Here is a 13,381-nt window from a genome sequence, read left to right on the forward strand (position 1 = left end):
AACAGGCTCCTTCGGCAGAAAGGTTTTGCCCCTTCTGTTTTAAGTGACAGCACATACTCATGAGACACTTGGGAGTGCTTGAGATGTGAGCTAGGTTTCTGCAAACACAGCTGAGCTGAAAGCTGATGCTTCCAGCGGATGGTGGAAACCATTGGAATATTTAAATACATGTACCTGTGTCTGCAGTGGCTGGGGGTGACAATGACCTTGTAAAGCACTTAGTGCGCTTCTGTTTTATCACCTCCTTGGAAAAAACAGCTAGGAGGCCAGGAAATTTGTTCCTCTTCCCAGTCCTTTTTCATTTGATTGCATGATACTGCCTCTGAATTTTCCTTCTGATTTGAGACAAATAGTTATTTCATGCCATTTAACAGAGATTAGTATTTCCCTTAGAAAGTCTGCAGGGGGAGGGAAGAGGGAAAGAAAACTACGTGTACACAAACATTTCCATTTGCTCAGGAAGTTTCTCTGAACCATCAGGAATTTGATTTGCTCCTCTAACATCCGATACCGAAGTTGTTTCCATCAGCCGCCTGCAGCACAAGCGGCAGCGCCCGAGGACAGCGCTCAGCTGCACTACCCCGCTCGGCCACCAGGTGTCCCTGCGCCCTGCCCGGCCGCGCTGACCCTGCCCGGAGCGTCCTTTGTCCATTGTGGGCATATTTATTTATTTTAACTTACTAATTGCTTTGTGTCCAGGAAGAGCTGCAATTCCATGATACTGCCCACGCATCCTGCACTGCCATGGGCTACACAAGCACTCAGTAAGACATAACAATAGACAGAAGTACTGGCCCTGGCGCTCTGTGCACACAAACCTCTGCCGAGCGTCTCCATATCCTTCCAGGACCTGTCACAAATAAGAACTGACTGCTCCTGCCAGCTCTCTCCATAACCTCTGCCCAGCGCCTGGCACCAGGCATTTCTAAACATATTTGTCTCCTGTCTGAGTTAGATGCACTCATAAGGGTGGAAAGATGAGGTTCCCCTGTCCTTCTTCAAGCTGCCAAACCCAACACATCACTGACTGCAAGAGAAGACAGATGGAGCAAGCAGCGGATTGGAATCTTTTATTCAGTAATCAGTCCTGCTGTGTGGGTAACATCTTAGCAACTGGAACCCAAGTATGCAAAAATACTGAGTTTTCACAGTGAAAAACCAGACAGTATAAAATATTCCAGTATTGCCTCTTAGAACCATTATTGAAATAAGACCCCTGTTTCAAAGGCAACGTGCTTATTTATTTTGTTTGTTTTCTATGCTCAACCCCTCCCCCCAAAACACTTACTCAGACAGTAACCCTCCTCAGCCCCACATGACCCAGACATGTTGTGGGGCAAGCAACACTACATGAAATCCCTTCCTGATTTCCAAATGCTTATTGAAAAACGTCCTCCCGGTGGTGCCGAGCTCCAGGAAGACGCAGGCGATCAGAACACGGAGCTGTCGTGATGCTCTACAGCCAGTGGTGGTGCTACTGAACTCGGGCCAGAGGCTCCGTCTCCCGGAGGAGCCACCGAAGAGCTTCGTGCCGGCCTTGCCTCTCCAGCTCTGCTCCAACCACTTCCCTGCACTTCTGATGGTACTCATTCACCCAGTTACACTGGAGAAAGGGAGGGGTAGGACATTCAGCATGAACACAGAAGAGAGTTTGTGACCTTACAAGTTATGTACAGCCAAAAACATTTGTAGGCCCTCGTGCTCTTTGGGTCTGAGCTGTTAGGCTGGGATGGAATCCTGTCCTGAAGAGACAGATCTCTATTCTATGGAAGTAACTTGTAAATTTGATGAGGGTAGGAACTGAAGAAATTCATCCTGGGTTTTCAGAGGAGCCAAGGGTCAATTCAGCTGATGAGTAGTCTCTGCAAATCAGTGCCTCCAGCAAGTCTGAATAGCTACCTTGGCACAGTTTAATACCTAGCTCTGCAAAATTGTAACTGGACAATGCACTCCTGAGGCACAATCTGCCCTATTGATCTGAACAGGCAACCCTAGGGCAGATCTTGGTGCCCTTCACAACCCTATTCAGCAAATGGAAATGTGAAACAGCGTTATCATTCAAAAAGGAGGATGTGCTGAGGTAAAATAAGGAGTATGGTAATAAAAACAGGATGAAATATGCCATGGAAAAGGTAGTGGGAAACAAACAGAAGCTTAGAGTATGAAGCTGTTCAGGAAATAAATGCTGCTGAGCAGGTATCAGAGAAGTCTGCTCAGAGTTCATATGTACTGAGCATGGGGTGTGCCTGAATGGGCCTGGTCACAAGCAGATGCAGAAAGCAAGACAGGACAGTCATTACTATAGTCCTTGGGGAGATAGCAAAGACAGACATTTGCCAGAAGCAATTTAAGACAGGAGTAGGAATAGAGATGATAGCTGCAAGTATCATATCAAGCGAACTACCAAAACAACATAAGTGGTGAGATCCTGTCTTCATTATATAACATAGATAGGAAGGACATCTGAAATGCTTGTTTAGTCCAGCCTCTCACTTCAAAATGGGTCAAGCTTAAAAATAAGTCTGAGTGCTCAGGAATGCTCTCTGGATCTATGAAAAGGAACAAAGGCCAGTGGTTCCTGCAAACAGAAGAGAATAATCTGGTTCTAGTGCAAAGATGGCAATGCAATCCCGCTTTACTTACCTCCTTTTCTGTCAGCAAATTAACATCAATCATTTTTGTCTGGATTGGAACCAGAGTTAAGGGTTCAAAGGTCAGGCTCCCTCTGTTTTTGAAATTGTACTGCAGCAGAAAGACAAACGGATTGCACAATTTCAGAAATAGCTCCACCCAGATCACACTTACTCCTTGGTTGTGTCATCACTACAGAACAACCAAGGTAACATTCAGATGAGCAATTTATGGTAGAATTTTTCTTACAGCTCAAGCAAAGAATCCTGATATAAACCTTAGTTACCTCTTTCAATGGTCACTTTCTAAAGGTCAGAATTGTACAGGATTTCAGCTTGATGACTATATGATCACTTTCAGTCTGGCATTTCTAAAAGCCTAACCCAGCCAGACTGGCAACTATAATGTCAAAATCTGTCTGTTTCTACTGCCACTGAGGGCTCCCTACCAGAGAGGAAAATCCCAACTTGAGATCAACCAGTTCTACAGCAATGACTCCAAGGGGCTGAATAAAGTTGCTTCAACAGACAGATAGAAAACAATTTAAAACAACTCTCAGACACACATTTCAACCCATGGAAACTCTGCAGAAGCAAAACTGTCTTCTGTGTTCCCATTAGAACCAGTGCTCATCAATAAGGGGTTTTGGAAACCAGGAATCTTGGGTAGGATTTAACTGTCTGCAGCATGGTCCCACCTCAAGTTCCAGTACTTCAAGTTTTATAACCAGCAAGTCATGGAGAAAGGTGCATCTTGAGCAGGTCATTCACCTTGGTTTCGGCAGGGATCACAAGGACGACGTTTTCTATTCGGATCCCAAAGGACCCATCTTCATAATAGCCCGGCTCTGCAGAAACAGACAGTAATTAACTAAGCCACATTGCTGCACTCTGCAAGTACTTATTCCCTATGGCCAAACTCCCCCTCTATGTCTTTAGTCCACTGAAGTCACTAAGCAATCTTGACATCAGGCAACCACAGAGGCAAACAAATTTCTGACACTACAAAATCTGCACAGAAGCCCCGAGCAAGGTGACAGCAGAAGTTCTCAAAGAGAGAAGAAACAAGACAGACAGCCCTCAAGCTTCAGAATCTCCTTGGAATTCAAGAGAGACCACAGAATACTTGTGTTCAAATACCAGAAACCCTGAAAATATTAATGTCTTCATGAAGGCAGGTGGGTAACCCCTTCCTCAAAACACTCTCTTAGAGACTTGTTATCCTGACTTCCTGAGAGGACTTTGCAGCCCTGAAGGAATGTAAGTCTCTCAGCAAACCCCAGCAGGCTGTTAATTTGCTAGTGGAAGAATAAGGCATGCAAAGATTTAACAGCTGCCTCAAATAGCCCATAGCAAAGACAGGATTAGCTCCTGAAAGCTTGGTGTCCACCTTGTACTGCAGCCAGCTCTTCCACAGTGTGCCAGAGCCAGCTGGTCAACACAGTTTTTCTGAGACCTGTGCTGCAGAGAGCAGGAAGCAGTCCTGCAGCACCCCACTCCAAAGGTGCATTATGGAAGCTGAAAAGCTAATGTGAGGGTCTTTATCTAGAGAGCTTAAATGATAACTAAAACAGCAAGCTGGGGAGGCAGGCCCAGAGCTTTTGATCCAGCCTTTCCTTTACATCACTGTCACATTTATTCCCTCTGCATCTAAAAGAGTTTGGTCCCTTCCCAGTGACCAGAGAGAATCACCAGTGGTAAATACCATCAGAGACAATCATGCCAGCCTCCAAGGGCTCGTCTGCAAAGGTTTTGTAGCTAATGCCACAAGGACCCTCGTGTACATTTAGGAAAGAGCCAACTCCATGTCCTGTCCCGTGCAGGTAATCCAAGCCACAGTCCCACAAGGCAGAGCGCGCAAAGGAGTCTAGAAGATGACCTGTAGACAGACAAGGAGAAAGAATTCAATCAAGTCAGGCTCCTTCAGAGACACTGATAATCACACTGAAGGTTCAAACCTGGAAAACATGCAAAAAGAAAGCTACCACCAGCCCCTCAAAAAGCCTCATCACCCAACAAAGAAAGCAAGCCATTGGATGGCTAGAAGTTACAGGGCACATCTGGCAATTCTGATATTCAATCCCTTTCTCAGCTAAAAAGCCCTTCTCTCTTCCATTATAGGTCTTCAAGAGATGGCTGTAACAGAAATATTGCACTGCTGCTTGTTCTACTGACATTTTCATGAAATAATCTAACGGTTAAAAGTCCCACAGAAAATTCAGTACCTGTCTTAAAAGGAGCTGCGCTTACTGAACTGAAAACAGGAGACCTGCCAATCGTATTTGGGGAACTAATCAGCCAGGCTTCTTGCCTGGAAGGCCACTCATTTCACAGTTTCAACTAGAGGGCACAGAATTTCTCTTGGCTGCATGTGAACACCAAGCCCACGTATCCAAAGTTCAGATACCCTTCAATTTCAGTTTGGGTTTCTCATAGCACTGTGTAGTTGCTTCTAACTCTTGCCTACCCAAGAATGCAAACTAAGGAAATCTCTAAAAAGAGCTGGTTTTGTGTAAGGTGTGACTAGGGAGAAAACAGTTCTGTAACAAATTCACCAGAGGTTGATGATATATCACAACTTTCCCTGCACAAAATAAAAACAGCTCCTTTGTGTATCATTTTCCAATGTACTTTCCCACTGATACAAGAAGTTCCACAGTAATTGGAAGAGAATTAGCCAGTCCTTATAAGCTGGAAAGTGACCTCTCTCTTTGATAGGGCCATTAGTAAAGAACACAACCTCCAAGCACATGTGTTAGAGTGCTACTGCCTGATGAAAGTCACTATCAGCCTAGAGCCAGAGCACTTCCACCAACATCCTTCACACTGTCCCCCTCAGAATTTTCAGCACTGGTTGATGCTGAGACAGAAGGCATCAGCAACCCAGAATTCAAACTCTTGTGATGGAAACAGACAGTTACATCAGTATCTGCCTAATCTGCCAAGGCCTGTCAGTCATAATATTCTCAGACCACCTAACAGTTCTTCAGAGATCAAAACACTCCAACTCACCAACCCACCTTTGGTTCCATTTGGGAAGATGGCTGCACTCACAGCTATATGTCCCTTCAGGACATATGTGAAGCATTCCTGTCAAAGAAATGTGTGCTGTAAGTGAAGAGGGAAAGGAAAAGTTTTGTATTCCCCAAGAAGGGAAAGAAAGGATGCATCTTGTAGCAAATTGCAGAGGATATGGAAAAACTTGGTCGTGCTCTCCTGTGGCTGGTAATGCCAAAGCAAACCTTGAGCAGAAGCAGTTTAAATCCCTCTGAAGATCCTTCTCCAGTAACTTCAGAGAGACTATCACAAACTCAGACTGCAGGATTAGCATCAGCATTCACCTGATCTACATGACTGATTTTCTTTGTGGCTGTACTTTAACTTCCTGGGCATACCCTACAGCATATTTTTCTCACTATGTGAACTATAATAATGAAATTAGTTTCAGCTAAGACTAATAAAAAGTTAAAGAAGCAATTTAAAATAAACAAAATTACAGTGCTAAATTTCCAACACAGACCTTTTCAGGTAAGTCTGAGACTGATTTTTAATATTGTACACTAGGCACAGTCTGACTGGAGCCTTGCATCAAACACTGAGCTTTGCACTAAATTAGATCCCCCTGGCTCCCTTATTGGACAAACCAGTAATGTTTATCCTCAGACTGCGGATTTTCTTATTTCTTAGAGGAAACATGTCATTTTGCAGATGAGAGCTGTGAATTTTAAGATAGAAAGGTGTAAATTCTTGAAAACAGTTTATATTTTGGAAGTCTGAAATATGAGAGTCTCCTTTTTAATCCTTAGCCAAATGCTGCCACGTACTGGTAAAGTCAATAGAGAGCTTTGACTGCATAGCAATAGAGCACATTACTAATTTAAGTATCTCAAATAATAAGGGCCAGCTCGCAAACCACACTGTGATCCCAACTTACCTTTTCATAGGCTGATGGTGTGCCAAAATGCATTGTCCTGGTCACATCTGTTGTACCATCTCTTCAGGGGCAAACAAAGATGCAGGAACCAAAGGGATGGGGGAAAAAGAAAGATCAAAGTGAGTATTCACAGGAAACCCAGTCACACTGCAGCAAACCAAGCTCATAAATGGATAAAGTCATCTGCTGTGTGCTACACAAGACTGATGATGTAGTGTCTTGTGTAACCACTCCTAATCTCAAAAATTCCTGAACACAATGCCCCAGATGTAGCAATAATGATTTACAATTCACACTGTTACCTTTCAACCATAAGCATCCCAAAGCTCTTCCCAAATTAGAATCTAAACTGCTCATAAAACTATGCTAATTTGAGGTTTAGCAACAGGTACATGTCCATTGAGAACAGGCCAAATTTAGCCTATTTGTATGGAAGGCGATCCATTAAGAGCTTTAAAACATACACTTTTGCAAAAATGACAGCTACCAGCTCAGTAAACGGAAGTGTAAGGGGAGATACTATCCCTTTCATCCTCAGGATGTCTTCTGCTAAGATTTCTATAAATCATCCTGCATGTGGATAGGGGTTAATCCAAAACGTCAGAAACTATCTCTAAGTTCCTTCTGCAAACAGCATTTTGAGCCTGCTGTCAAAAACACAATGGCTCTTGAAATAATGAGTTCCCTTTGAAATGCTCACTCCTGTCCCTGTGCTCTTCCCCAGCACACACAGGCCGTGGTCACAAAGAACTCACGGTTTAACTTCTCAGCAGGGACAAGCAAAGCATCCCTGTCACAATGCTGTGGTAAGTGCCATTGATGTCCAGCTTACATTGTATCCAAAGGGCTGCTTTTCATAGTGGCACTAAGGAAATCGTTAATTAGTCCATCAGAGGGGAGGAAAAAAGATCTCCTTGTAAAAATCTTATCAAAGGATGTCTGTATGGTTCTTTTTCAAAGCTCTTCCTGACTGACATAACAAAAAGGCATAGCTTTAAAGACAAAGCTCATCTCAAAGGAGCAGCCAGGCTTGTCCTGCGTCTTCCTGAACAAGCCACTTCTCATCTATTTACACTGGTTAAAAACATCAGTTCTTTTATTTTCCATGGAGTCGAGAGTTCCACAGTAAAGGAAGTGAGGCCACTGAAAGGCACTGTCAAAATAGCATTGAGTGTGTTTTCAGACACGATGCCTTCCCAAAAACACACCCAAGACCCAAGTGACTACTGGGATGAGGAACTCTGACTCTGAGTCTCTCTGAGAAGGCAGAGAGCACCATGGGGCACTGCTGTCCTGCTTCTTCACCCCACCTTGTTCTGACCTCAGTATCAGTCTACCCACAGGGCAGATCCTGTCAGGGTAGGTGAGGTGCCTCACCCAGCTGTGCAGGCTGCTGAGTAGGCAGCCCAAGGCTAAGCCAGAGCAGTCAGGCCTGCTCCTGTTCCTGCAACTTCATATCTAAACCACCAGCTAGACAGCTCCCAGCACACTGGGAATGGATGGCACTCAGATGGGAACTGTACTTTGACATCCTGCCCCTGACCCCAGCAAGGCCTGTCAGCAGCCCTGACCTGCTGTCTACTCCAAACTCCACATTGCCTTGCTTGCCAAGGCAAATGTGAGCTGACCCTGCAGGGGTCATGGGGAAAAGAACACATGGCAGTTCAGTACCATTCATCCACTCACTTGTACTGTGCTCCTGAGTCCAGGAGGTAGATCTCATTCACTGACAGCGTTCTGTTGGTCTCAGGAACTGGCCTGTTCAGTTAAACACAAACGTTTTTGTTCCACAGTTTTAAGATCTCCAGCCCACATCTGCAGTCCAGAAACCCTATTAAGTGAAAGCTTGGATGTGCCAGCTCTGATTTGTTGTGGCAGTGATAGAAATCCCACACATGCTGAGCCAGGGATCATACCAAGGAGAGGATTTGTATACAGCAAATAGCACTACAGTACAGAGCTTTGCTGCTTCCAGAAAAACCCTCAACATCTGTTTCTGGATGTATTTCAGAAGAGTTGTGGCACTTCATACTTATCCTTCCCAGACTTCCAGCCCCAAAATAGCCCTTTTCTCTGGCCCTGAGCAGATCATCATCATAATACATGCATGCTGCCAGTAGGGAAAGATCTTTACTCAGTAAGTGTTGAGTAAAGAAAGATAGCAAGCAACATCTCCCTGGAGTACTCTGCTGTGACTCCATGATGAGGCAAGACAGCTCATTCCAACTACTTTTGCTGAAGGATGAAAGGAGAAGCTGTGTTTCTCTTACTTGTAGTGAATGATGGCTCCATTTGGACCTGTGCTTGATATGGTAGCAAAACTCAATTCAACAAAGTCTTTCTGCTGACTGAAAGAAAAGATTGTGATCACTACAGCACAAGTGAGAGGAGCAAACCAAGCACCTAGGGCACCTGGAGTGCCCCATCCTTAATTCCACATCACCTCAGCTTTCCCCTTGGCCTTGAAAGCCACCTGGACAAGCAAATTAGGGTAGAAGAAATGTAGAATTTGCAGCCCTCTTCTCCCAGCCATGTGGAAACCTGTTTTCCAGCTCTTCTCTTTCCTTAAAAGAAAATTCACTACCCAAATCAGCCAGGAAGAGATGTGCTGAACATTTTCTACATTGTTATTTATTTTCTCAAAGGCATTAGAGGTCCTGCTGATGTACCCATGGGAGTAATTCTCTAAATAAATGGTGTTTCTTCTCTATCAGAAGAGGAGGAAATCTAGCTTTGACATACATTTCTCTGTGGTAAGGAAGCAACCATCTTGTATTTAAGTGTCCTAACCTGCAGCACTCCTCACTGCTATCTCAAAAGGAAAGTGGACAGGATCCAGTGGGTTGGGACTTGTACCTCCCACGAGACCCAACTCTTTCAAGTTTTCAAAGAAATCCATTAGTAAAGGTTTGTCCTCAGGTAAAATATATCTGCAAGTGAGATACATTTCTAAAGAATAAAATAAAAACAACAGATAAAAAATGTCATCCAGAAAACCTCTTCAGAGTAGATTTACTTTTTACCTGCGGAACTCCTCGGCTTTGTCTGCAGCAACTATTTCTGTTACTGTTCCCTTTGGAACCTGGTGGATAAGGACATGAGTTGGATTACTGCAGCAACAAGCAAAGAAAATGCTGTATGGGTCTTGTCTGTGCCTTATGAAACCCTGGAAGTGGCTTCTTTCCAGGTTCTCTGTCCTCATTGCTCAGGAATGACAAACACAAACCCAGCAACACTGTGCAGGGCACTTGAGCAGAAGGAAGTGGAGGCGATCACAGCGAGACTGCTGAACCCTGACTAGGGAGCAGTCAGTGCAGTACTAACTTCACTGATATGTGCAGAGGTAACATCTCACAAGGCAACATCTCTTCACAGTCAGGTGGCACTAAGCTTCAATAGCTCTTTAACAGCCCATACTGTTAGAAATTTTATCCTTTTAAATCAGGAATAAAAGCAGTTGCAGAAAAAACAAAGTGTGTTAAATTTTACTTTAGGCATTTGATAAATTCAAACCTGTGACACAACTTTCCCTGGACTGGAAAACAGGCGAAGCAGGGTAAGAGCTAGGTTACAAAACCCCTGAGGCTGACTTCTTGAGGTACTCAGACATGTAAAAAGGCACCTTCTGGAAGTCATCAAGCCTTCTCAATAAATTAAGTCAATAGACTCAGACATGCAGTGGCATGGCTTTCTAAGTTGCTGTGGAACACTTGGCACTCTAGCACATCCACTGTGTACTTCTAAGTCAGTGAATACACAAGTAATTTGTTTTTATCCCATTTTCACTGCACCTCCCATTCATAAATGCCAATTTTTTTCAAACTGGCAGACAACACTGATTATCATGAGAATAATTCCAAAGTATTGTATGAAGCTGAATATTATTTCATGATTTACACTACAAACCAGCAAAAGACAGCATTAACACTACACTAAGCCTGCTCAGGTCATTTCTCACTTGTTCAAGCTTTGGTCTGTGTAAAATGAATGGGAGAATGTTCTCAAAAAAAAAAAGCATAGGATAAAAGCATGTTTGAAATCCTTGCAAAAAACCCCAAACCACCAGACAAACCCCCAACTGTTTCCCCACTTTTAGTAAAGGCACTATAAAGTCTAATGAAAAGTTTATGCCAATGAAGAATTTTACACAGAAATAGAATCTCCAAGTTTAAAAAAAAATTATACAATACCTCCTTTTCCAGCCAGTTAAAGAGCTCACACAGGGCAACAGCATCTTTAATCTATGTTAAAATAGGCACAAGAAAATGGAATTGAGAAGGAGAAAGACTTATCAAGCCTCAGTATAAACAGGTTTTGATGCAAAAGAATTCAACCAGAAACACAAACTAAGAGATTATCCAAGAGGTATTTTCAGGTTTTGCAGCCTGTAATTAATATAAACCCTGGAAATGTATCTGGAGAGTTAAATGAATGTTAGTAATTACTGCTGGGACATATCTTACTGTGTGGAGTCTGGCTTTACCCCACACATCACTTTCAAGACTATTTTGCTTTAACAGACAAACCTTTGTCTTGCATCTCAGATCGCAGAAGGCAACCACAAGACACATCTGGTGATGTGACAGGGGAACATGTCCTTTGGGCACACAGCCACCACGCAGTCTCTGTCACACAGCTTCTGGCCCTCTTGCCTTATGACCCTCATTTTTGTTCCTTTTTTATTCTACATGCCTGCAGTGTGTAGGGGCAAGAAGCAGGAGATGTGTACAAGAACAAGGCACAATTTTGTCCTCAGGTGGCAGGTGACAAAGTTCCTCTTCTCAGTACAACTATTTTTACTTCCCCTTAACTAAAAGGGAGAGAAAAGCATTGAAATAGAAAGTACTGGTTCCCAAGAAGCTGCAGAAAATATGGGACAAGCCCAAAACTGCCAGCCCTGCTTCAACTGGCACATTTCTCTTATTGTGGAAACTACTGCTTGAAAACTAACAGGAAATAAATAAGAGAAAAGTTCAGCCCCACCATGAACCTGTTTCACAGGCAGCTTCTTTGCTTAAAAATATGAAGCTTCCTAGGAAATCAGACTAATTTCCAGTGTCATGAAGACAAGACTAAAAGAGTGCTTTGAGGACTCTGGCTGCTTCTGAGCATCTTGGCCTGTGCTTTGCACCATGTGTCGAAGAATTTCTCTGTGTTCTTTAGGCTGTGTTTATTCAAATGGTAACAATATGAAAACTCCACTGACAAACACAACACAACGAGCAAAGGGGAAAGAACATCCCTTTAAGGGCCCACACTGCAAACAACACTTCTCAAGTCTACACAGTCTTCCCACAGAGCAAGGCTGTTTCCTCACACTATTGCAAATGTTGTTCTTCAAGGGAACGCAAAACAAGCAAAAAACCTGCTTCAAGAGCAGTAGATGTCTGACAGAAAACCTTTTTTATCCTGCCATCCAAATTCCTATTTGCTTTTTATCCAAAACATTAAAACTGAAAGGAAAATGTTATTTCTTTCCCTAAAGGTAAAGCAAACCTGGTGCCATGTGCAAGGAGACACTCAAGGCTTCACTTACATGTGCTCTTCTCATGCCTTCTGTTTCCGCTGCATTCTTCACAGCTTTTGCAATGCAGATGGGGGTATATGGGGTGAGGTATCGGTAAGCCTGCAGCAGAAGGACAGGGATTACTTGTGGATTAGTCAGACTACATAATCCTACAGATTTAATAACTCAGCCTGGCCACAATTTGTACTTTGGCAGCCTCTCTGAACCTTCAGCACTATGAGATGCTGGTTGCCAATGCTTCAGTCCCTGACTGAAGGAAGAACAGCCATAGGGAAATCCAGAGAACTAAACAACAGCTTGTCATGAAGCAGGGTGAAGATCTGGATATCATAAATACCATGTATCTACATCAATGTCTGAGCCATAGATTCCTGTTGCTGATGAACACTGAAGGCCCAGAGGCCAATGAGAAACACTAATCCCTGATGCTATGGTAGAACTTAGGCTGTAGAAACAGACCTAAAAGCCACCTTGACTTGTTACCTGACAGTCACCCTCAAGTAGCAAAGGGCATCCAGCCCAGGTACCAAGCACTGAGCATCACCACTGTTAATGATCAGCAGCTCTGACAAACACATCAAGGCTCAAGGAAACATGAAAGGCGTTTGCAAAGATCAGCTTTACATGCTGCTAGTTCTGAAAGGAGCTTACATTGGTGGTTTGAGACAAAGCTTTCCTGTGATTGGATGGGGTGACCCTGCATTAAGAACCAGTAACTGATCCCTTAGTACTGCACACCTCCTCAAACACCAGCTGTCCTCAGATAGCGGGAATGCTTGGCTGGTTTCAGCCCATCTTCAGAAATTCACCAGTTGAGGTGGCTCGCCCAAATCTCATCACACATGGCATCAGAAGAAGGCAAAACCAAGACTTTTGCCCAGTTCTCTGCTCTACCCATTATATATCAGGAGATGGGATGGACACCTACAGAAGCACAGCACAAGCAACATGTTGTTTCCTACTTTAAATGCATCAGCATGCAAATAAATAAATATCACTCAAATTCAAGGAAAGGCCCAATAGATCCTCTGCAAAGACTAAATTCACAAAAATCCTACAGGCTTACAATTTCCAAATTCTTAAAAACAGCAAAATAATTACACTACATAATGCAGAAACTAAATTACAGAAGTTAAGAAAGTCAGAAAAGTCCTTTTATCAGTCAGGATAAATACTCAGATTCTTAGGTTGGCTTGCCCTTTATAGATACTAGTAAGTACTATTAATCTTCTGTGAAAAGTATATTTACATGCAGCTGTAAACAAATCTATAAAGCGTTTGCAGATCTGT

General features: G+C 43.4%; 1 protein-coding gene across 5 annotated transcripts in view; it reads right to left on the reverse strand.

Annotated features, from left to right (window-relative positions):
* Positions 1 to 1,044: 1,044 nt before the first annotated feature.
* The window catches only part of XPNPEP1 (X-prolyl aminopeptidase 1), a 30,698-nt gene continuing 18,361 nt past the window's right edge, over positions 1,045 to 13,381 (reverse strand). For all 5 annotated transcript variants that reach the window (XM_015633756.2, XM_015633758.3, XM_015633759.3 and 2 more), the window contains 11 exons: positions 12,101 to 12,190; positions 10,755 to 10,805; positions 9,588 to 9,646; positions 8,835 to 8,912; positions 8,251 to 8,322; positions 6,565 to 6,625; positions 5,651 to 5,720; positions 4,336 to 4,509; positions 3,402 to 3,478; positions 2,644 to 2,742; positions 1,045 to 1,603 (listed from right to left, as the gene is read on the reverse strand). In XM_015633756.2, the coding sequence (XP_015489242.1) occupies positions 1,475 to 1,603; positions 2,644 to 2,742; positions 3,402 to 3,478; positions 4,336 to 4,509; positions 5,651 to 5,720; positions 6,565 to 6,625; positions 8,251 to 8,322; positions 8,835 to 8,912; positions 9,588 to 9,646; positions 10,755 to 10,805; positions 12,101 to 12,190 (960 nt within the window). In that variant the 3' untranslated portion in view covers positions 1,045 to 1,474. The remainder of the gene's footprint in view (positions 1,604 to 2,643; positions 2,743 to 3,401; positions 3,479 to 4,335; positions 4,510 to 5,650; positions 5,721 to 6,564; positions 6,626 to 8,250; positions 8,323 to 8,834; positions 8,913 to 9,587; positions 9,647 to 10,754; positions 10,806 to 12,100; positions 12,191 to 13,381) is intronic.

This window comes from Parus major, chromosome 6 (genome assembly GCF_001522545.3).
Source record: "Parus major isolate Abel chromosome 6, Parus_major1.1, whole genome shotgun sequence".
Classification (NCBI taxonomy): Eukaryota; Metazoa; Chordata; class Aves; order Passeriformes; family Paridae; genus Parus; species Parus major.